We start from the raw sequence: 26,036 nt of genomic DNA, 5'->3' as shown, positions 1-26,036 counted from the left end.
TCCATGAAATGACCCCTAAAGCAGCTAGTCTCTATTGTTGTTTAAAGATATCTTTAAACGTGTATATAAAAGATTAGATGAAACTGCTTTAGCTATAGTTAAGAGTAATTATATCTCTAGGTGAATATTATTCTTTATTTTCTTATTCCTGAATTAAAAATGTAAGCCATTGGCATTTATTTTTTTTTTTTGACTGGGGGAAGTAAGTATTATTAGTTATTATTTTTTTTATAAGAAATTTGCTGGAATTTTGTAGTCTTTCTAGGTCTACTTCAAATAAGTTTTGCTTATCTGAAAAAACTTACCTTACTAGAAAATACCCTGCCAGTAGTATAAATACTAAGAAAATCTGGGATTTAAGGAAATAAAGGAATACAGCAAAACTAACTGATGTAAATCATTAACTTTGCAATAAGGGATTAATTATGTCCATAACAATTAGGGTCAGAATACTGCATAAATACTGCATACACACATAATATTAATAATTTCTAGGTCCCAAAGTAGAACTGAAGTCATTATTTACAGTCTGAGCATACTCAGTGAACAAAATGCAAGGCATGCTGCCCACATTCCTGTGTCATTTATGTTTCATCTCAAACAAAAAGGCCTCTTGTTTTACATATATTGTAAAATTGTTTATAAACTCTTTCATGCTTCTCCCTCAGGTTCTTTTAAAGGAACTATTTTTAACCAGTCACCGGTATAATAAATGCTTCCTTTATGGATATAACGATGGCATCACAAGACTACCATGATTGTTTTCAGTTACTCTATTGATGGAAGAAGCTGATTTTGAATCATTTATAGCTCTTTACTGTAACCAGTGGGATCGACTGCAAGATGATCCACTCTAGTTAAAGATTTATACTATGAACGCAGAACAAAATTCATCTGCTTGGGGCTAACTAGAAGTCAAATCCAGTATCTCACAAGTGACCCACCAAAAGGACATCTTAATAAAGTCACACAATAAAATATACAATCAAGGTCAGAGTAGGTGCAAAAAATGTAATACGGATTCTGTGAGTTTACACAATCAAATCCTTTCTACTAGCCTTGCTATAGCACAGAGGCTAGAAAAGTAAAAACATCACTTCTTAGATGAGTTCGGTACATGACCCAGGTTCTACCAAGCATTCTCCCATACACAAAACTGGGAACTGAAACAACTGGTGAGAGTGAAGTGACAGCCAGCACAAGGAAAGCCCCTCTTCTAGAACGGTTATGGCCCAGTTCTCCCAGCTCTGTCATTCCCAACTGGGTGAAATCTACACACTGCACCCTCTCTCTCCCAGACATTCTGCAAACTACCTAACACTCTGTAATAAATTACTCTCAGTTTTAGGCAGCCAGAATGGATCCTGTTGTCCATAAACAACCCAAGGATAATAATTTTTTAAAAGTAAACCAACTTAATGAAAGCTTGTTCAGAAATCTGGTGGTCCAGTGGTTAACAATCCGCCTGCCAAGGCAAGGGACGTGGGTGTGGTCCAGGAAGACTCCATATGCCTCAGAAACTAAGTCCATGTGCCAACTACCGAGCCTGCGCTCTAAGCCCGTGCTCCACAGCAAGAGAAGCCACTGTAATGAGAAGCCCGTGCACCATGGTGAGGAGCAGCCCCCACTCGCCACAACTGGAGAAAACCTGTGTGCAGCAAGCCACAAACAAATAAATAAAAACGCTAAAAACCAGATATATAAAAGAGGGTAAAGGACAGTTTCAAAAAGGAAGGCAAAACGCAGAGATATTAAGGAGCAAAATCCCAAGACACACAAACTAAAGAACCACATGTTATTCAAGTGGTACTGCAAACTTTGCTGCATTTTATCACAAATGTTTGACAGGTGGGAAAGTAGCAATCTATTCAAGTTTAAAGAATATTGGCCTTATAATAGTAACAAATAAAGTATAAAATCAAAGATGCGGTAAGTGCTAATAACCTGTTCAGTATTCAGGAAAGACCCATGGAGCAGTTAATTGCATTTGGCCTCACTCAACAGCACTCGAATTCCTTCTAGTCAGCCAACCTAGAAAGCAGCACAACAGACAGGATGGGAAGGTATGAGGAAAGCCGGGTTTATCCCAATTCTGTGACTTATGATAAATGGGGGGAGTGAGTAAAACATCTTCAGAGTTAAACGAGATAATGTCTGGCACCTAGTGGATATTTAATAAATAACAGCTGAATCTGAATCAGTCAAAGGAACAAAATTCTAATACTTTAAAATTTAAATCTAATAATAAATCTAGGCTAACAGTTCAGGACACTAATAAAAGTATAATAATAGCACTAAATCATACAATCACACTGTGTGGATCACAACAAACTGTGGAAAATTCTTAAAGTAATGGGAATACCAGACCACCTTATCTGCCTCCTGAGAAATCTGTATGCTGGTCAAGAAGCAACAGTTAGAACTGAATATGGAACAACAGACTGGTTCCAAATCGGGAAAGGAGTATGTCAAGGCTGTATATTGTCACCCTGCTTATTTAACTTATATGCAGAGTACATCATGAGAAACGCTGGGCTGGAAGAAGCACAAGCAGGAATCAAGATTGCCGGAAGAAATATCAATAACCTCAGATATGCAGATGACACCACCCTTATGGCAGAAAGCAAAGAAGAACTAAAGAGCCTCTTCATCAAAGTAAAAGAGGAGAGTGAAAAAGTTGGCTTAGAACTCAACATTCAGAAAAGATCATTGCATCCAGTCCCATCACTTCATGGCAAATAGATGGGGAAATGATGGAAACAGTGAGAGATTTTATTTGGGGGGGGGGGGGCTCCAAAATCACTACAGATGGTGACTGCAGCCATGAAATTAAAAGATGCTTGCTCCTTCAAAGAAAAGTTAGACCCACCTAGACAGCATATTAAAAGGCACAGACATTACTTTGCCAACAAAGGTCCATCTAGTCAAAGCTATGCCTTTTCCAGTAGTCATGAATGGATACAAGAGTTGGACTATAAAGAAAGCTGAGTACCAAAGAATTGATGCTTTTGAACTGTGGTGTTGGAGAAGACTGAGAGTCCCTTTGACTGCAAGGAGATCAAACCAGTCAATCCAAAAGGAAATCAGTCCTGAATATTCTTTGGAAGGACTAATGCTGAAGCTGAAGCTCCAATACTTTGGCCACCTGATGTGAAGAACTGACTCATTGGAAAAGACCCTGATGCTGGGAAAGATTGAAGGTGGGAGAAGGGGATGACAGAGGATGAGATGGTTGGATGGTATCACTGACTCAATGGACATGAGTTTGAGTAAGCTCCAGGATTTGGTGATAGACAGGGAGGCCTGGCGTGCTGCAGTCCATGGGGTCACAAAGAGTTGGACACAACTGAGTGACTGAACTGAATGACTGAAATATGGGCTTTCCAGGTGGTGTTAGTGGTAAAGAACTCACCGGCCAATGCAGGAGACATAAGAGACGTGGGTTCAATCCCTTGATGGGGAAGATCCCCTGGAGGAGGGCATAGCAACCCACTCTAGTATTCTTGCCTGGAGAATCCCATGGACAGAGGAGCCTGGTGGGCTACAGTCCACAGGGTCACAAAGAGTCAGACACAACTGAAGTGACTTAGCACGCACACATGACTGACGTATGTACATTACCATGTGTAACATAGGTAGGTAATGAGAAGTTGCCGTATAGTGCATGGAGCTCAGCCTGGTGCTATGTGACCGCCTGAGGGGTGGAATGGGACGGGAGGTGGAGGGAGGTTCAGGAGGGCCAGGACATGTATATACCTATGGCTGATTCATGTTGATGTACGGCAGAAATCAACACAATATAGTAAAGCAATTATTCTTCAATTAAAAATGAATAAATACAAAAATACTGTATGACAAAAGAAATTCTAATTTTAGAATTTAAAGAAAAAGTAAACATGGAAACAAATAAGAAATTGGTAAAGAAAACTTTGACAAAGGTCAGATTTGAGCTGGCCCTTTAAAAACAATGCAAATCTTTCAAAATTTATTTATGCACTCCTTCCTACATTGATTGCCTAGTACACATAAGCCACGGGTCAAGGTGCTGACAAGACAGTAAGGAAAAAGACAAACATGGATCTTACATTCAAAGGGGAAAGAACAAAACAAACAGAGGAAAAGGAACAGAGGCTGAGAAAAAAAGGAGAGAGGGAGGGAAGAGATGCCAAAAAAAAAATACCAAAAAATGTATGTATATACATCTCACATACTGGTCAGTAGTACACAGAAAATGTTGGGTAATGTGATAAGCAAATAGCTCCATGGGTCACAAATGCTTTCAGTAAGTATACTCAAGTTTCTATTTGAATGATAAAAGGCCAAGTAAAGATCAAGGGAAGAGTTCTCCAGGGTGAGGCAACATCCTGTGCAAAAGTTCTGAAGCAGAAAGAAGCTAAACAGCATTAAGGGACTGACAGTAGTCAGTGAGGCCTACATAAACACAACCAGCAGAGGGTCCAGCCTGGGGAGAGGCGGCTGGAGATGCAGGCATGGGTCACATCAGGTAGGGCAGTGTCTTTCAATCCTGGCTCCCTGTTAGAAGCACTGAGTAACTTTTGTAAAAATGCATACATCTGAGTCCCACATCAAACCAATTACTTCATATTCTCTAAAGGTGGGGGCTGGGCACTGAAAAGGTTTTGAAGTTTCTTGGGTGGTTCCAATAGGCAGCTAAGGTTGAAAAGCATTGGTGGACAGCTCATAAACTAAGACTGCTGCTGCTGTTGCTAAGTCATTTCAGTCGTGTCCAACTCTGTGCGACCCCATAGACAGCAGCCCACCAGGCTTCCCCGTCCCTGGGATTCTCCAGGCAAGAACACTGGAGTGGGTTGCCATTTCCTTCTCCAATGCATGAAAGCGAAAAGTGAAAGTGAAGTCACTCAGTCATGTCTGACTCTTTGTGACCCCATGGACTGCAGCCTACCAGGCTCCTCCATCCATGGGATTTCCCAGGCAAGAGTACTGGAGTGGGGTGCCATTGCCTTCTCCGTACACTAAGACTAGGGGTTCTTATTTGAAGTATGATGGAAAGTCACTAGCAGATTCTAAGCAGAGAAATAGCATGACCTGATTTTCATTCTTAAAAGGTGACTCCCACTATAATTTAAAGGATGGATTATGACTTGTAACATATTCTAATTAAATAGCTACAAATATTTAACATGTACAAAAGAGAACAGAACTTAAATATTTTTACCAAAAATGAGATAAACTTAAAAATAAGTATCTATAAATGTTCAACTAACATAACTTAAAATTATAGCACACTGAAGGAAAAAATTGAAGACAGAAATAAGTGGAAAGATAGTCCACACTCAAGGAATAGTAGAATTAAAATAGTTAAAATGTTCTTACAATCCAAAGAAATCTACAGATTCAAAGCTGGCATTTTTCACAGATATAGAATAAACAATTCTAAAATCTATATGGAATCATCAAAGACCCTGTATAGCTACATAGACCTTGAGAAAGAAGAACAAAGTTGGAAACACCACACTTCCTAATTTCAAACTATATTACAAAGCTATACTAACCAAAACTGCATGGTATTGCCGTAAAAACAGACATACAGATTGACAGAACAGAGAGCCCAGAAGGAAACCCACACATACACAGTGAACACGTTCATGACATAGGAGCCAAAAATACATATTCATTAATGGCGCCAAGGGACTTCCCTGGTAGTCTAAGGGCTAAGGTTCCACACTCCCAATGCAGGGGGCCTGGGTTTGATCCCTGGTGAGGGAACTAGATTCCACATGCCACAACTAAAGGATCATGAATGTCTCAATTAAGACCCAGCACTGCCAAGTATTGTTTTAAAATAATGGTGTTAATAAATGGTATCAAGAAAAATGTATAGCCACATGCAAAAGAATGAAACTGAACCCTATTTATACGAGGCATAAAAATTACTTCAAAATGGATTAAAGACTTGAATGTTAAGACTTGAAACCATAAAACTCCTAGATGAAAATATAGGTGGTATGCTCCTCAATGTTGGTCTTGGTGATAATTTTTGGATTTGACACCAAAAGCAACAGCAATAAAAGCCAAAATAAACAAGTGGGACAACATCAGACTAAAAAGAAAAAGTTTCTGCACAGCAAAGAAACCACGAATGGAATGAAAAGGCAAACTACTGAATGGAAAAAGATATTTGCAAATCATATAACTGATAAAGGTTAATATCTAAATAAAGAACTCACATAACTCATTAGCAAAAAAAAAAAAAAAATCTGATTAAAAAATGGGCAGAAGAATTGATCACATGTTTTTCCAGAGAAGACATAGAAATAGACAACAGATACATGAAAAGGTGTCATCATTACTCATCATCAAGGAAATACAAATCAAAACCCCAATGAGATATCATCTCGTACCTGTAAGAATAGCCATTATTAAAAACAAAAAAACACAACAACAAGAGATGACAAATGCTGGTGAGGAGGTGGAGAGAAGGGACCACTGTGCACTGTTGGTGGGAATGCAGATTTTTGCAGCCTCTATGGAAAACAGTATGCAGGTTCATCAAAAAATTAAAAACAGAGCTACCGTACGATCTAGCAATCCCACTTCTGGGTATATATCCAAAGAAAATAAAAACAGAATATTGAGATATCTGCACTCCTATGTTCATTACAGCATTATTCACAATAGCCTAGAGTGTTCATTGACAAAACACTGATAAGAAATTATGGTTCACACACACACACAATTATTATTCAGCCATAAAAAAGATGGACTTTCTCCCATCTGCAACAACATGGATAGACCTTGAGGGTGTTTCGCTACGTGAGGTAAGTCAGAAAGACAAAGCCAAATACTTAATGGTACGATTTACAAGCGGAATCTCACGTTGATGTTTGATAGAAACCAATACAATACTCTAAAGCAATTATCCTTAAATTAAAAATAAATAAATAAATAAAAGTCACACTCATAGAAATGAAAATGGTTGTCAGGGACTGAGCTGCTGCTGCTGCTGCTGCTACATCACTGCAGTCGTGTCTGACTCTGTGCAACCCCATAAGACAGCAGCCCACCAGGCTCCCGTCCCTGGGATTCTCCAGGCAAGAGCACTGGAGTGGGTTGCCATTTCCTTCTCCAACGCATAAAAGTGAAAAGTGAAAGTGAAGTCACTCAATCGTGTCCGACTCTTAGCAACCCCAAGGACTGTAGCCTACCAGGCTCCTCCGTCCAGGGGATTTTCCAGGCAAGAGTACTGGAGTGGGGTGCCGTCGCCTTCTCTGCAGGGACTGAGAGGTGAGGGAAATAAGAATGAGTGAGTGAGTGAGTAAAAGTTGCTCAGTTGTGTCTGACTCTTTGCGACTGAATAGACTGTAGCCTGCCAGGCTCCTCTGTCCTTGGAATTCTCCAGGCAAGAATATTGGAGTGGTTTACCATTTGCTCACTCCTGGGGATCTTCCTGACCCAGGGATTGAACCTGGGTCTCCTGCATTGTAGGCGGATTCTTTACCATCTGAGCCACCAGGGAAGCCAAGGGAAATAAGAAGAGGTTGGTAAAAGGGTACAGACTTTAAGGTATAAGATGAATTAGGATCTCAGGATATAATATAAAACATGGTGACTATAGTTGATAATTCTGTATTGTATAAGTGAAATCTGCTTTGACTGTAGAATATTAATGTTATCCAAGAGTGAATTTGTGTGTGTGAGAGAGGAATAAGTGTCTATTAACATTCAAACGACATAATTGATGGATTCTTAAAAACTCTATAAAGTAAAATTTCATATGCCAAATGCATTTTCCAGCAAATTCTAAACATGAGTCCAGGGAGGGTGGGTTAGAGCTACTGGTGATGTCCATAGCTAGAGTGGATCTTGTAAAAAGCAAATGATGTTAGACTGGCGATTGGGTGTGGGGTGTGTGGTGGATGGGGACAAAGCTAGAAAGTGTTTCATGGCTAAAATACTAAATAACTCTTTTGATTGGTTTAACGTGTCCTTTTTGGAACTGTCTTCACAAAACTAAAACTGATGTCTCTGAATTGCTCCCCCACGGGAGATACTGCAAACACCTGTCACTATGTAGGACATAGGGAAGACTTACAAGATTCAGGGAGCATCACTCAGGATAAATGTGGAGTCTCCTGCTTGAAGCAGCACAGAAGAAGGTTTGCTAAGATTAAAGAAGCAGGCTGTGGAAGGCATCAGGGCAGCCCTGTCCACCTTCCTCACTACATGAGGGTATGGTGGGCACTGCTCCTCAGCAGCACAGAGGTAGCAGCCAGCAGCTACCTAAATCTGGGGGAGCTCCAGGGAACCACAGGAAATGAACACAAAGCATCCCAGGAGCTGGGCTGGCCGAGGCCCGTCTTCAGGTTGTTAATCTCTCAACAGTAGTCAACAGACTGTAAGATCACGATTTTCCCAGCTTTTATCAGCTCAGATCCCAAGCTGCCTCAGCTCAGCACACAGAGGCACTAGTTGAACTCTCTGTTAAAATCGCCTTTCTCTTTGCTGTCTCTCTTGTTCTGCCAAATGGTTTTAGTTGAAACACTTCAGAAAGCTGTTGCTTCTATAACTTTGGTTTGCAAACCAGCAATAAAATTCAATATATTTATTTATTTATTTTTAATCATATTAATAATTATTTTTAATTTTTTAGATTTGATAATAGTATTGTGGTTATGTCAACAGCCATTTTATTCACTTACACAGTAAGATCTTTGCTTTTTCAGTTGAACAACAACAAAATTCAATATATTTAGAAAGTGGTTGGAGCCTGAATAACTGGAGCTTTTTCAATAAGGGGGAAACAGAAAAACAAAGCACTTAGGAATCATAAAAGGCAACTAGATGATAAAGCTGAGAAGTATGTATTTACTTTTTGTTTCCAAAAATAAAAATATGTTTACAAAACATATGCTTTCAAATTGGGGTGCTGGAGAAGACTCTTGAGAGTTTCTTGGACAACGAGGAAATCAAACCAGTCAATCCTAAAGGAAATCAACCCTGAATATTCAATGAAAGGATTGATGATGAAGCTGAAGGTCCAATATTTTGGCCACCTGATGTGAAAAGCTGACTCACTGGAAAAGACCCTGATGCTGGGAAAGATTGAGGGCAGGAGGAGAAGGGAGTGGCAGAGGATGAGATGGTTAGATATCATCACTGACTTATTGGACATGAGTTTGAGCAAACTCCGGGAGATAGTGAAGGACAGGGAATACCTGTGTGCTGCAGTCCATGGGGTCTCAAACAGTTGGACGTGACCTAGTGACTGAACAACAACAAAGGTACTTACAGAAATTTGTTAATTGTCAAAATCAAATCAAAATCCTTCTTTCTTTTCTTTCTTGACATGTTTCCCATAAGAATATAAATATATAACTTCATTATTAATTCTACTGAAGTTAAAGTTGCTCAGTTGTGTCTGACTTTTTGTGACCTATGGACTTCTCCAGGCCAGAATACTGGAGTGGGTAGCCTTTCCCTCCTCCAGGTGATCTTCCCAACCCAGGGATCGAACCCAGGTATCCCTCATTTCAGGCAGATTCTTTACCAGCTGAGCCACAAGGGAAGCCCATTAATCCTACTAACTTTTAGCAAATCCTTACTCTTACTAACTGCTGCTGCTGCTGCGTCGCTTCAGTCGTGTCCGACTCTCTGCGACCCCATAGACGGCAGCCCACCAGGCTCCCCCATCCCTGGGATTCTCCAGGCAAGAACACTGGAGTGGGTTGCCATGGCCTTCTCCACTCTTACTAACTAAGCTTTAGCAAATCCTTACTCTAAACTCTTATTCCTTACTCTGTGGAATAGCTCCAAACTTAAGGACAGTGTGATGAAGTCCCAGTACTGTTGGTAAGAACAAACTGCTATGCTTGACCGTGTCTATCAGTTAGGACATTTGTTTTAAATGCACTTTACAGTAATCTTAATTAGGGATCTTAGGGCAATCTTTAATGTTGATTGGGGGTCTTAGGGCAATCTTTAATCCTGAGGACCCTTAAAAGATTGCCCTAAGACTCCTAATCAAGATTAAAGATTGCCCTAAGACCCCTAATCAAGATTACTGTAAAGTAGATTTAGAACACATGTCCTAACTGATAGAGACAGTCAAGCATAACAGTTTGTTCTTACCAACAGTACTGGGACTTCATCACACTGTGTCCTTAAGTTTGGAGCTATTCCACAGAGAATCCTCAAATTTGAAATTCTTTCCCTCTCAAGTTTATGGATCCTATGTTTTGGGATCACCAAGGATGGTAAATGAAATACCTTTCAGGCTGGAATTCCTTATTTGGTAGGATTCTCTGGTTACTTTTGTTTTCTTCCTTCGGCTAATGGATTTGGTTTTACTGTAATGTTTATTTTTATACACATGGCCAAAGGCCTCTTAGAGTGTTTTTATAAATCTAATAAATACCTCACGATAACTAAATTTGTTAAGACAACACAAAAGATGTTGTTCGTTACTTAAAATGTACACTGTTTCAATTAAATAAGGAGTTCAGTACATACTTTCAAAATTATAAAAGATTTGAATATCATGTTTGGATACTTTTGTTTAAAAAAACGAATGTAAAACTTATGGCCTTTTAAATGGCAAATGTATGCAAATACAGTAAGATGAACCTTTATTAACATATATTGCAGTTAAACTTTAAAATAATACACTTTGCATTTTTAGAATGCTATAAGTTTAAAAGGTTATCAAGTTAAACAAGCAAACAGCTTGACTTTTCAATATATAACTTTGTAGTTATGTGCTATCAGATAAACAATCCAATTAGTTCCAGCTGCAAACTTAACATAAATTACTATAAGTGCCATTACACTCCGTTTTTGAGATGATTTCTCCATCAGAGTGAGAGTCTAAGATATGTTTTACAAAGTTTCGATTATAAAAATAATACACTCTTGAGATGGGCTTCTATTCGTTGAAAACAACCACGATTTTTGGTAGCTCCTCCATTCTACGGTTTTTAAAAAGCCAGCAAGTAGAAAAACAGACCCGTACTGAAAGACAAACTGATTCACGAGGACACCACCATTCTACAGCAAACCCACCTAACATGAAGGAAAGCATTCCAAATAAAAACAGGTGGTACTCTTAGGGCCGCAACCCAGTGCCCTCCCATCTCAGAGTGAGCCTCACTGTCTGTTACTTTTGTTTTTAAAGATGTACAATCTGGTAGTCAAGAAAATGACTTGAAAATTAATAAGCTAGTTCCTGTTGTATAAGCTTTGCTTGAGGTATAAACTCTGGCACTTAACCTTTCTCATCCTTAATTTTGAAAGTCAGGAAATTCCACTTTACTGGCCTATTTTAGAGTAATTATAAATTTTAGTAAATGAAATGCTTCAAAGAGGTTGCAAAAAGAGATTATTACATTGTCACAAAACGTTATTCTTTAAAAACATAGAAAACACATGGAAAATTGTAATTCTAGAATGGAAATGAATTTGTCTCAAAATCGCCTCCTGCCTTAAGGTGTAAGAATTAATTAGCTCTCAGAAATCAGAAGCTGATCTAAGTAATTCTATTGCTATTCTGCATTAGAAAACACTATACATGGAGAAGCTCTTCACTGTTTTTGGTGGGGAGAATAACAACAATGTTTGAATAATCACCTCTATCCCTCACATACATAAAAACAAAAGTCATTCTACTTAAAAATATTTTTAAATTTCCCAAGTTCCTAAAGGAAATCAACCCTGAATATTCATTGGAATGATTGATACTGAAGCTGAAGCGTCAATGCTTTGGCCACCTAATGTGAAGAGCTGAACTGGAAAAGACCCTGATGCTGGGAAAGACTGAGGGCAGAAGGAGAAGGGCATGACAGAGGATGAGATGGTTGGATGGCATCACCAACTAAATGAACACGAGTTTGAGCAAACTCTGGGAGATGGTGGAGGACAGGGAAGCCTGGCGTGCTGCAGTCCATAGAGTCGCAAACAGTCAGACACAACTAGGCAACTGAACAACAAGCCTCTAAGACGGTGCATTAGTCGCTTCAGTCGTGTCCGACTCTGTGATCCCATAGGCAGCCCACCAGGCTCCCCCGTCCCTGGGATTCTCCAGGCAAGAACACTGGAGTGGGTTGCCATTGCCTTCTCCAATGCATGAAAGTGAAAAGTGAAAGTGAAGTCACTCAGTCATGTCCGACTCTTAGTGACCGCATGGACTGCAGCCCACCAGGCTCCTCCGTCCATGGGATTTTCCAGGCAAGAGTACTGGAATGGGTTGCCATTGCCTTCTCTGAAGATGGTGCATATTCAACTGCATATCTTCATGCCAAGCACTATGCTATGGTCTAACCCACTGGGTTCTCCATCCTGTTAGATCCACTCTATTTTATAAACATCCCCATTTTATAAACAACATTTTGTAATTTTTGCTTTATAGCCTTGAAAAAAACCCATAAGTAATATAATATACCTGTACACATAATTTCAAATAAAAATTCAGGGTAATGCCTACATTTTAGTACAGGGAAAATAACCTGTTAAAAAGTAATACACACTTCAACAAATATATGGGCACTACTACACCAAAAAATATCATGAAGTTGGATGCTTGCAGTACCTACTGAATCACTATGAATATGAAAACTATATGGGCTGAAAGAGGTACTACATTTGTAACTCAAATACCACCCATGGCAATGTTCTCAGTGGTGTGATCTTCCATTACGGTCAATGTAATGGGCAGAATAACGCCCCCCAAAGATACCTGTGTCCTAATCCCCAGAACCTGTGAGTATGTAGCCTTACATGGCAAAAGGAACTATGTAGACACGATTCACTTAATGACCTTGAGATGGGGAGATTATTATGGGTTACCCCTGTGGGCCCAACTTTATAATCTGACTCCATAAAGTGGGAGGATGTTTCCCAGCTGTGGTCAGAGAGAGAGACATGGCGGCATGAAAGAGAAAGATCCAGGGCTATCCTGCTGCTTCTAAAATATGAAAGGTTACGTGCAAGAACTGGAGAGAGGTCAGCCTAGAAGCTGAAAGAGACATGAGTGAATTCCTCCTTAACCTGGGGATAGGGCAAATCCCTATGACTCAAAATCTAGATGCAATAAAATATCAATAAATTTAATTACAAAACATTTAAAATGTACAAGGCAAAGCTAACTTATCCACAAATGAAATCAAAGTATAACTCACAGACTGAGAGAGAAATATATGCAGATAGACCACAGATAAAAAGCAGATATGCCTAATATTAGACACAAAAATTAAGGGGAAAAAGATCAAAACCCTAGTAGAAAAATGGGCAAAAGAAATGAACAGATAATTTGCTAAGGAGAGATATAATAATGGCTCTTAAAAATAGGAAAGATTTTCAATTTTTCTCCTAATATAAAAAAATGCAAATTAAAACTACTCGTTAGATAGCATTTCTAACTATCAAATTGGCAAACTTTGAAGAGCTTGGCAGCCTTCTCTGTTGGCATTGTTGGTAGGAACACAAAATGGTATATCCTTACAGAGGAAAATCTGGCAATATCTAACAAAACCACCAGCTTCCCAGGTGGTGCGAGGGGTAAAGAACCCGCTTGCCAGCAAAGGAGACATAAGAGACATGGGTTTGACAGCTGGGCTGGGAAGATCCCCTGGAGAAGGGTGTGGCAACCCACCCCAGTATTCTCGCCTGGATAACGCCATGGACAGTGGAGCCTGGCAGGCCACAGTCCACAGGGTCGTAAAGAGTCGGACACGACTAATGCGATTTAACAAGCACACTCACAACAAAACCACACATGTATTTACCTATTGACCTAACAATTTCACTTCTAGGAATTAATCCTGAAGATACACTTCCAACAATATGAAACTACATATGCACAAGGTTATTCATTGCAGCTTAGTTTGTAATTACAAAATACTGGAAACAGCCCAATTGTCCAGATACAGGAGACAGGTTGACTAAACTCGGGTATTACCACATGATGGAATAACACACAGCTATAAAAAAATGAGGGAGAGCTCTATGAAAAGACAACTACCCTTAGTTTATAATTTCTATCTGAAAATTCAGAGGATGTAGAATTTTCATGATGATATACATTTTTATAATAAATTTTATAATAAAATAAATTTGAAGAATTGAGTTCAAGTAAATTTTTAGCCTTATGAAGGTTATTCTTGAGGGAAAAAGAAAAAATATTCAGGAGACAGAAAGATGACAGATTTTAGCAAAATAAATAAAGAAAACAAAATGATCTACAGAATCATATAGAAAGCCAGCTCCAAGGTTGAGTATTAACCACTTAAATTAATACAGAGTCTTGGAATTTTCATGAAAAAAGTGCAAATGCCAGACAAAGACAAGAAGCAAGGAAATAAATCCAAGACACAGGGCAGTAAAAACAAATGAGAGAGAATAAAAGTTAAGATATGTCTACTCTGTATTTGGATAAACAGGAAAGAGAGATTGTAAATTAGACTGAAGATGAAGAAAAGGATTTGGTTTGAGTTTAGAATAAAAAGAAAAACTTGAGGGTCAAAAATGATCCTAAGACTTCAATATGTTTTAGACAGTGATTTTAGACAGTTCATTGTAAGTCTCCTAAACTTATTTGACCTTAATTTTTGATTGGAGTTGACTTGGCTTTTAATCCAACTAATACTTAAAAAGAAAAATAAGAGATTACAGAGCTGGTGCTATTTACATTGGTGTGAAAAGACATCTGGAAGCATGCCCTTATCTGGTTGTGAAAGAAAAGAATAATAACCCGTATTTCTTCAATACTATGAAATCACTGGCTTCAAAACTAAAAAAAGAATAACCAGTTAAAAGAATCTGACCTAACACTTGAGCCAAATGATTTAAGATTTTTATAACCTATTATAAAACTTATTTTAGGTACTGCCACAAATCTGTGTTAAGGCTCTGTTTTTCTTTTTCTTCATATGAAATCCAGTTCTAAAAATAGTCAAGTCTAAAAATAAGGCAAAACCTACAGATTAAGTGTAGCTTTATACATGTACAATTAACAGGGAAATCTCTATATCTTCTAGGAAAATGGATGCTGGGTTACTTATTCCCACTAAATTCTCTATGTTGGGTCAAACTTCTGAAAATTTTGCATTAATATGGGCTACATTATTATAAAACCAAAATCTAACCTTGAATTCTATTAAATTAATTCCTTTAATAATTCCAAATAAATCAACAAATACTACTAATAAATATGAAACTGTAAGCAGAGTCATATTTACTCTCAGGAGCTTGGTTTCTATCGTGAGACCAACTGATTAACAGTTTACAAAACCTGCCAGTGTCAATATAGGGCCTGATACACACTCTGATTCAGTTCATGGAAAGGAGCCATATGGAGAGACAGACATACAAAATCACCTACAAAACATGTTGTCAATATTATACTTCTTCATATCTTTCTAAACCAATTTTTTCTCCCAGTCATTGCTCTAAAGATTAATGAGCAGAAGAGCAAAGTTGGAAAAGGGATTTTCAGAATATATGATGTTTCTTTATCTCTGCACCAGTTTTCCCAATCCTTGCAGGCCATCTACAATGTAGACAGTGTATATGCTGAGGTTGGGCAAAATATTTTTATGGGAATCTTATGTGCCTTTTGAATAGCATCACCCCCACCCCCCTATTTTTCAGATAGAAGATTAGTAAGATATGACTAAATGACCTTATCTCATGGCAGGAACTAGAAAAGACTGACTTCATATCTCAGAGGAGTATCAGGCGATAGAATGGTCTGCCATCAACATTAATAGTATAATTTTCTTACCTTTCTTCATCAATCAACGAATTCAAGAGGAAAGTTAAAAAAAATTAAAAGAAATCTTTCGTGAACTTACTGGCACTCTCCAAAAATACATAAGAAAATCTGTTCTCGGCCTCTTAAACTAATTCTCTCTCGCATAAGGATAACTTTCGCAACGGCAAGATTCTTTAGGTACTTTTTCAGTAGGTGAGAGATCTAAATTGACAAATACACATGCACTCCCTTGTTTGGTTCTTCTTTGAACAGAGAGTAGGATGAGATCACTGTGGTCTTCACAGTTCAAGCTCACGCTCATAGGATAATCTGTCACTACACCGTACAAATCACCATAAACTGACTAGAAATCTGATACAGAACCGGTACTGTCCGGAATAAACAGATGAGGCAAAAATTCTTTCCAGCTTTCATTAGAATGGGACTTTTTACTTTAATGTAAGAAAAAGAATAATGTGTACAATTTTAGCAATAATACTAATAAATGGGGGTGAGGTCAAAGAGAAAAGAAATATTATCTTCACAAAAGGTCTTCTCTGTATGATGTCAAAGCAATGGCAGCTGGGAAGGTAAATTATGCTTGTATTTATCCTAGACTTATAAATAGAATATAAAATGTTTATAATAACATTTAACTTGTTTTATAAATATATTGATGATTTAGGCTTTTTTCCCTCCCCATCATTTGGTAGAAAAGTATTTTCATTTGAAACTAGGTTGGTGAAAAGTGAAAGTGTTATTTACTCAGTCATGTCCAACTCTTAGCAGCCCCATGGACTGTAGCCTGCCAGTTTCCTCTGTCCATGGAATTTTCCAGGCAAGAATACTGGAGTGGGTTGCCATTCCCTTCTCCAGGGGATCTTGCCAACGCAGGAATCACACTCAGGTCTCCTGCACTGCAGGCAGATTATGATAAAATGCCATTCTCAGATCACTTCTAATGAACTTTCATATTGAGCTAACCATCATCAAGAGGAGTGATTTTCTAAGAAGGCAAGGTATTCATCTCATCTTCCATGAATTAAGCAAAAAGAAAAAGTACTCCCCCTCACCATACAGACAGACATATAAACCAGTGGAGTAGAAGAGAGTCCAGAAACTTACAGCACATGTACAGTCACTTGATTTTTTTACAAGAATGACAAGACTATCCTATAGGGGAAAAGACAGTCTTTTCAACAAATGATGCTGGGAAAACTGTATATCCAAGTTACTGTTAACTATACTGGGTGTACACATGCATGTAAAAATAGACCTTGGTATTTCGGGGACATCAGATATCCTAGAATACGCTTTCAAAAATTCCAAATAATTATAATTGCATTCCAGTTTGATAGCTGTTTCAGTTATTTATCAACTTCAAAACTAACAGGTCCAACTTAAAGAAGGATATCCATATATTCTACTGATGGTCCGAAAGCATACGTTTATAGTCCAAGTACTAAAAATGAACAGCGTACCTGATACAGCATGATAGGTTCTATATTGTATCCCAAGGTATCTGCAAAGTTCTTAGTGATGACTGTTTTTCCACAACCCTACAAATGGACACAATCATTTAAGGGATAAGTCAAAACAACCCAAAGTCAGGAAACAGAAGTTTGCAGTACGGCTGCCAGTCTTACTTTTCCTCCAATTAAGCATATGTCCTTAACCATGTGAGACTGAATCATTTCAGCAAGTAGTTGTTTATGGCTCAAGGTTTGTATAAAACGGTCCGATGTACAAGGCTGACTTAATGGTCTAGTCCCAGCTGGTACCTACAATTAAAAAGAGGTAAATGTAATATGCATACATTTTTCTCAAAATATTAGTAAATGAAAGCATACAACTGCCATTTAAAATTTCAAATAATTTCCTGCTCAATTCAATTATATACTGTTTTAGATATTTCAGGAGAGTAGCAATTTTCTCAAGCACAGATCTGATGATCATTTTCATCAAACTTCCAAGTCAATAATCCCTTTAAAATCAAAGCCCATGCTGTCAGACATTTTCATGAGAATCAAGTAATTTTCATGCTATTTATAACTCATAATAACAATGCACTGCTTGAGAATGAAGGTTTTTGCTCGAATTTCAGTTATAAGGACAGAATTGAAAATCAGCCAACTGGGATTCTCCAAAATCACCAAAGATCTCCTGATTTCTAAACTATCCACAAATCTTTTCCCCTTTTTATTTTTAGTTTACCACTCAGAAGCACCTACTCTTAAAACCTCCTCCCGTCCTTCACACCTACTTCCTTTTATTTCCTATCTCCTCCTTATTAAAGTGTTAGTACACTGCAGGCACTCAGCAGATTTCAAAACAGAGCCCAGCTCATGGTAGACATATTCAATATTTTGTTTGATGACTGAATAAATACAATTACATGAATAAGTATTGGGTTGGGTAAAAAGTTTGCTCAGGTTTTTCTGCACCATCTTATGGAAAAACCTGGACAAACTTTTTGGCCAACACAATATTATTAATATTACATTAAAACAAACAAAAAAGCCTATCATGAAAATTCGCTCTGTCCTAATACAAGCAGGCAAGCATTTACTCTTTCCTACATTCACTTACAATTTCATTAAGTCAGTATTTTTCAAGCTGTGTATTCTAGTGTCAGTTTCCTATCACCTCTTGGGATTCTCAGGACCCTCACAGAAAGGGTTAGAAAAAAGCAGGCAGAGAAAGCAGATGGAGCTCTGTGACCAAATACCATTCCCTCCTCTAAAAACTGTTCACCTACAATAGCTCTTCTTTCAACCGCTTCTTGTAGCTGACAGATATTTTATTTGAAAAGGGTAATCCTTAGTTCTGGGCTTCCCTGTTACCTAAGACAGTAAAGAATCTATTTGCAATGCAGGAGACCCAGGTTCGATCCCTGGGTCAGGAAGATCCCCTGGAGAAGGGCATGGCTACCCACTCCAGTATTCTTGCCTGGAGAATTCCAGGGACAGAGGAGTTGTGTGGGCTACAGTCCTTGGGGTCTCAATCCTTAGCTGCAAAATCTTTGAAAACTATTTTCAAACTATTTCTTATCAAGGACTTAGAACACAAAATGCTTTCATTAATAAACACTGTATTTGATTTACCAGAGGCTGACTGGTTTTGGATGAAAAGCTATCCCTATTTTCTCCTGAACTTTTCCAGTTTACAAATTTTTTTACAAAGTTTACGACTGGATACATAAATACACAGATACAGACATATATATATGACACTATGGCACCAAAGACTTATAAACAGATTATAAACTCAATTTAGGTTAAAAAAAAAATGTCCAGTACTAACCAGAACCTGTGTGGTTAATACAGGCAGTCTTAGAAAGTACAAATCTTGATTCATTCATTACCTTGATGGTCACCTCTTTTTCTGCAATCCGGATGGTCACAGAAGCTTGGAAGACATTGTTTTCGGTCATCCTTTCCACTCTCACAATCTTCTCAGGAAGCACAGATCTTCTTGAATCCTCAAGTTCAAAGCGCTATAAAAGGACCAGAAAAACATATAATTTACTTTTTATTTTAGTATTAATGTTGGATATCTGCAAATGTCCGTCTTAATTAAAACTAAAAGTCATTCAGTGTTACAAAAATAAAGGCAAAAAAATTAATAAGAATATTTTCCCCCTATTTTTGCAGATACCATTCATTCTACTTAAGCCAATTACTAAAGGTGACCTGAAAATAGTCCCTAAAATTTACTAAATAGCAAGGAATGGAATGATCTGACAGAAGTTTGCAGTCTACAATTCCTGATAATCAAAGGTTCCAGCTTCCTAGAAAAGGATGATGTGACTCTTGAAAACATGCTTAAAGTAAATTAAAACAAGGGCTGTATCAGTTGATTTCTTAAATCAACAGAAGTTAACAGCTGCCTAAAATTGATAAAAATAGAACCTCCTGGACACCATCCTGCTGACTGCCTGTATGGTTAGTTTAACTGGTTATGATAAAGTATAACAATCAATCTTCTATGGTATCTGATACACTGCCTTCCACAACACAGGTTCTCAATCTTGCCAGACTGGACCTAAAATGCCCGGACCACTGATTCTTTCTCCATGTAGGGCAATGATCAAGGTTCTAACACTAGGTTAAACTCTCTAATCCCAGCTGATTATATAAAAAACACATACAGAACACAAGTAAGTATATGAAACATGAGGTTACTAATTAATAATTAATTAAATCCTATGCCCATTTAACAGCAGCATGTTCAATATGAAAGGCTTAACTCATTTTTAGCATTAAACAGGCAGAAATTATTCCCCACAAATCCTACAATACTTACAGAACACGATCACTAGAGCAAAAGAGTTGAAACCCAATGAAAGAACAGATCACTGCCTATTCAACAGAATGATTCAATTCTAGAAAATAGAGTCTGGGGAAGAAAATTATCTTCAGTTTCAACATTTTAAACACAACAGCCCAGTTCACGTCCTCATTTCAATGTCTTAAGTACCCAAGACAATCATTCCTTCCTCCATCCTAAGAAAAACTGTTTATTTGTGCTACCACAGAAAACATAAGTTTTATACTTTACACAATTTATATATGCAAATTCCCCTGGTGTCACACAGTTTGATAGGAAGAGCTTCCATGTTGTAGATAGACAATTAACAATCATTGACTCCTTAATTCCATTAAAAAGAGAAAAAGAAAAAGTTACATTGTATTTTAAGGGAAGTTTAATAGAAAAGGAGTAAAGCCTTAGCCAAGTAATTACATTCATTAGAATCTGGAACTCAGACTCATAAAATTCTAAAACAATACACTTATGAGCTTAAAGCCATGCTTTTATTCCAGCCATAGTACTGACAGTTTTAACTTGACATAGGGTTGATGTCAGAGCATTTATATTCCAGAAAGGAACTAATGCCTTGAACACTTGCTATACTTGTTACATCCTCATAAATAATGCAAACTAAAATATTTCAGCAGAATAAAAATAGTAGGCTAGAATACACTAAAATAGTTCAAGAACTGAAGTTGCAAGGTGAGTTACCATTTGCTGGCACAGGAAATTTAAAGATTGTTGATCAAAAAGGAAATAGAGGAATAAAATAGATATATAATTCTTCACAAAATTAAGGCAAGAAAAGACAATCACTTTTCCTCCTCTTACATAAGTAACAAAATTCCCCTTTTTCCATTTTTTTTTTAAAATTCTACAATCAGATTTGAAATTATTTCTGGTTGTAATATGGACTCTCAATCAGTATTCTATGTTCCCCTTTAATTATAAAGGTCCAGATAAAGGCCAAACAAAATGAAGCAACACTGACTATCTTCTTTAGAAAACTCAACTCTTTAAAGGCATTGTATAACTTTATAGAATTTGTATGACTAATTCTGAAATTAGAGACCAGAAACACATCAAACTGATACCTTTGTAAAAATGAAGACCTTTGTTCATAACAGACTTATCTAGACACTTATCAATACCCTCTCTTGCTTGTGTCACAAAAGCTTATATTGCTTCATTTTATCAGAACTGATATTTTCTTCTATTCCATGTACCCTTGTTCCCACGGCACTGAACTTTGTGCTGATGTGCAGCTGGGAGCTCACCTGGAAATACAGCCTTTTTTTCTCAGACATTAGGTATGCTATTTCAATGACTGATGCCAAGGTAGCACAGATGTTAATTAAATCAAAGGTGAGTTCTAGGACTTCTCTGGTGGCCCAGTGGGTAAGAAACTGCCTGCCATTCCAGAGGTCACGGGTTCGGCCCCTGGTCTGGGAAGATTCCACATGCTGCGGAGCAACTAAGCCTGTGCACCACGACTACTGAAGCTCTGGTGCTCTACGGCTCTCACGCGCCCGAGAGCCTGTGCTGGGCAACGAGAGAAGCCACCACAGTGAGAAGCCCGGGCACTGCAACCAGAGGGCAGCCCCCGCTCGCCACAACTAGAGGAGCCTGAGCAGAAGCAAGAGGACCCAGTGCAGCCAAAGAGAAAAAAAAATCTCTGAATCTTACAGTGAACTATACAGTCAAACTGGTAGTTTCCCGACTCCTTGAGCCTATGAATTAATTTCCCCATTTCCAAATGGTTCTCCATTATCTCTTTAACCTCCTTCTATTTCCCCCTCTCTCCCATCCCCGCTCCCTCACCCCTTCTCACACACACAGAAAACCCCTTTCTTTCACCAGTGGCTGCTATTTCACCACTCTCAGGCATGCGTCTCTCTCTTCTGTCTCCTCCACTTTCCTTTGTCTCTTTATTGACCATTATTTGCCTCTTGCTTCTTCTTGTTTTTCCTTAAGATTCTGCTCCTAATAACTATACATTCTAGCATTTATGAGGATACAGCTTTTTGTTATTTTTATTTTGCTATTATTATTATTGACATCACCAATCAATGAAAATACTATTTCTTGGACTAGCTGATATACAAAATAAAATCCCACTTAAATAATTAGAATCTACTGTTCCACTCTTCTGAGCCCTTCTCACTAATACTAGCTGCAGAGAGTACTTCCATATTCCCAAAGACCCTGTGTATGTTCTGGGATAAGGCAGAATAAATACCGTTCAAGTATCTCTTTTTTTTTTTTGGCCACACAGTGCAGCATGAGGGTATCTTACTTCCCTGCATTGGGGGTGTGAAGCCCTAACCCCTGGACCATCAAGGAAGTCCCCAAATACTATTCCATATGTCAAATCCTGGGGCGTGTACACATGACCACAAATGCCAAGTGTTCACGTTCTACCTGCTTCTTAGAAATCTATATGCCTTGAGTCAAACTGTGTAAGAAAAACAAAAACATCCTTCATAAAAGGGAATTATTTGGGGTGAGTCGATGACTCTACCAATGATTAGCTTGAAGTGGCCAAGACCTGAGATAATGTTAGCATGAAAATAAATGACAGTAAATTATAACCCATTGAATAAAATAGGAATCCATAAGTCCATATTGATATAAATGAATAAATAAGTATGTCGTGGAGAAGAAAAACTCTTCCTTAGTGTAGAGTGCCTGCTAATAAATGCAGAAGGAATATTTACTCCCCATTACTGTCAAGCCAGCACCTGCACTTCTGGAAAAGAGAAGAAAAGACACAGGAAAGAAAGAAAGAAGGAGAGAGCAAAGTAGGAAAAAAGGGTAAGAGAGAGATGAGAAGAAGGGAAAAGAAGGCACAAGAAGAGAACACGGGAAAGGCAAGAAAGAAAGTGAAGCAGACACTTACTTTTAAAACCCCTTGCACAGCCATCCTCCCTTCATGGCCCAGTAACACAGTGTACGGGTAAAGCCGCTGGAGCACGTGTTGGATTGACATCATAGGAAAGGAATCCTATTTGGGAGGGAAAACACATGGGAATGAAGGACATCTACAACCATCACGAAAAGTGTAGCTGAAATGTACATGTGACATTGAAATTGCATCACAAACGATAGCCAGCAAGTGTCTCACATTCTCGAGAAGTCCACAAAAGCAAATATCCAGAGTTTCCTCTTCTCTCCCTGGCCTGCACCCTTTCCCTGGTAAACTCACCCACTCTCATCTTTCAGCTGCTGTAGGTGTGCCTCCATCCCTACTCTTGACACATCTCTGGAGCTCTAGATCTAAGCTCCCAACTGTCTGTGAGATGTGACTCTATGGCTGTCCCACAGACTCCCATTCAGCATGTCCAAAGATTACATGTTTGGCACATTTCTCTACCCGACTCATCCCAAAGTACCTTCTCTTTTCCCCTTACTCCTAACCTTGGTGGACCTCATCCACATACTCCTGGCTTCACTTTTACAACTACAAAGTTACAAAGTGTTCATGCTCAGTCGCTTCAGTTGTGTCTAACTCTGCGGCCCCGACTGTAGCCCACAATGTTCCTCTGTCCACGCAATTCTCCAGGCAGAAATACTGGGGTGGGTGTGCCATTCCCTTCTCCGGGGATCTCCCCAACCCAGGGACTGAACCTACATCTTCTTTGTCTCATCAGCAGACAGGTTCTTTACCACTAGCGCCACCTGGGAAGCCCATATAAGTCACTGTTCTAACTACAAAGTCAGGAAGTGTTTTCATCCTCAAATTCTTCACCCCAAACTGCTTTCCCAAATGGGTTTCAGTTCAGTTCAGTTCAGTCTCTCAGTTGTGTCCGACTCTTTGCTACCCCATGAATCGCAGCTCGCCAGGCCTCCCTGTCCATCACCAACTCCCGGAGTTCACTCAGACTCACGTCCATGGAGTCGGTGATGCCATCCAGCCATTTCATCCTCTGTCATCCCCTTCTCCTCCTGCCCCCAATCCCTCCCAGCATCAGAGTCTTTTCCAATGAGTCAACTCTTCACATGAGGCGGCCAAAGTACTGGAGTTTCAGCTTCAGCATCATTCCTTCCAAAGAAATCCCAGGGCTGATCTCCTTCAGAATGGACTGGTTGGATCTCCTTGCAGTCCAAGGGACTCTCAAGAGTCTTCTGCAACACCACAGTTCAAAAGCATCAATTCTTCGGCGCTCAGCCTTCTTCACAGTCCAACTCTCACATCCATACATGACCACAGGAAAAACCATAGCCTTAACTAGACGGACCTTTGTTGGCAAAGTAATGTCTCTGCTTTTCACTATGCTATCTAGGTTGGTCATAACTTTCCTTCCAAGGACTAAGCGTCTTTTAATTTCATGGCTGCAGTCACCATCTGCAGTGATTTTGGAGCCCAAAAAAATAAAGTCTGACACTGTTTCCACATTTCCCCATCTATTTCCCATGAAGTGATGGGACCGGATGCCATGATCTTCGTTTTCTGAATGTTGAGCTTTAAGCCAACTTTTTCACTCTCCACTTTCACTTTCATCAAGAGGCTTTTGAGTTCCTCTTCACCTTCTGCCATAAGGGTGGTGTCATCTGCATATCTGAGGTTATTGATATTTCTCCCAGCAATCTTGATTCCAGCTTGTGTTTTTTCCAGTCCAGCGTTTCTCATGATGTACTCTGCATGTAAGTTAAATAAGCAGGGTGACAATATACAGCCTTGACGTACTCCTTTTCCTATTTGGAACCAAATGGGTTTACCTTACTTTAAAAAGTCTGTTTAATTAGGGCAATGAGAGAAATTTCAATATAAACTGCCTATTAGATGACATTATGAAACTATTGTTGATATGCAGAGGGGTATGATAATAAGTGTCCTGGTTATGTATTAATAGAAGAATGTTCTAATTCTTAGAACTGCATACTGAAGTAGTTAAGAATACTGACTGCAATTTACTTTCAGAATTGTTTAGGTAAAAAAGAGAAAGTGTAAACAAAAGCAGTAATAATGTTAAAAATTGGTGAATCTACTTAATGGGATTATAGTTTTATGTTTGGCTATTTTTGAACTTTTTTTTTTTTGGATCTGAGAATTGTCAAAGTAAAAAGTTCCAAGGAAAAAACAATAAGAATTAAAAGTAGAAGACATGAAAAATATGGAGGGAAAATGTTGCTCCAAATGTTGGTATGCATGCATGTGCAAAGTTCCTTCAGTTGTGTCTGACTCTCTGCAACCCTATGAACTGTAGCCTGCCAAGCTCCTCTGTCCATGGAATTCTCCAGGCAAGAATACTGGAGTGGGTTGCTGTGCCCTCCTCCAGCAGACCTTCCCAACCAGCTTCTCTTGTGTCTCCTGCACTGGCAGGCAGATTGTTCTTTATCACTAGTGCCACGTGGAAGGCACCCCAGGTGTTTAGAATGGTGTAAATGATTCATGGGAAACCTAACTCACTGACTCTCAGGAAAGGAGAAAAATAAGTAGCAACATGAGATTAAAAATAAGTCTCTTGTCTCAGTGTTCCTGTGCACCCCACGCACCCCCACCCCACCTTGCTGCCAACAGAGGTGTCTTCCTCCTACAGATACCTGATTGTCGCACATCCCATCTACTTAATAATGTCTAACAGGCCACTTCTTCCACATCATAAAATCCAGACAACCTCACTCACCATGCAAAACACTTGTTGTGACAACAAGGTCCTCACATTTCTCTTCACCACACGCATTTGCTCTAGTGACACAATTTATTACCATTCTCCAAACACACCAAGCCCTCTGGTGAATCAGCACCTCTGCCTGTGCTGTGCCCTCTGCCTTCCCATCGCACCAGACGCCACCGTCATGACCTTCATGAAAGCGCGGTGGAGGACGTCTATGTTCCACCAAACCCCCCATCCGGTTCCTCCTTCCTGTGTCTCCCTGCTTGTCCTTCCGGCAGCCAGCTGCCGTTGAGTTCCTGGAGCCAGCTTGGCTCCCAGAGTGGGAGACCAGCTAGTGCCTGGGAACATGTGGCCCCGGGGACAACACTAACCAGGGACTGATG

General features: G+C 39.0%; 1 protein-coding gene across 4 annotated transcripts in view; it reads right to left on the bottom strand.

Moving 5' to 3' along the window:
• Positions 1 to 26,036, bottom strand: part of VWA8 (von Willebrand factor A domain containing 8) — a 372,743-nt gene that overhangs the window by 281,374 nt on the left and 65,333 nt on the right. For all 4 annotated transcript variants that reach the window (XM_044926848.2, XM_025263046.3, XM_044926849.2 and 1 more), the window contains exons 9-12: positions 22,935 to 23,039; positions 19,089 to 19,220; positions 17,371 to 17,505; positions 17,206 to 17,283 (exon numbers count right to left, since the gene is read on the bottom strand). In XM_044926848.2, the coding sequence (XP_044782783.2) occupies positions 17,206 to 17,283; positions 17,371 to 17,505; positions 19,089 to 19,220; positions 22,935 to 23,039 (450 nt within the window). The remainder of the gene's footprint in view (positions 1 to 17,205; positions 17,284 to 17,370; positions 17,506 to 19,088; positions 19,221 to 22,934; positions 23,040 to 26,036) is intronic.

The sequence above is a fragment of the Bubalus bubalis genome, chromosome 13 (genome assembly GCF_019923935.1).
Source record: "Bubalus bubalis isolate 160015118507 breed Murrah chromosome 13, NDDB_SH_1, whole genome shotgun sequence".
Taxonomy (NCBI): domain Eukaryota; kingdom Metazoa; phylum Chordata; class Mammalia; order Artiodactyla; family Bovidae; genus Bubalus; species Bubalus bubalis.
Note: the sequence above shows the minus strand (reverse complement) of the source record. Positions and strands in the feature narration are given on the sequence as shown.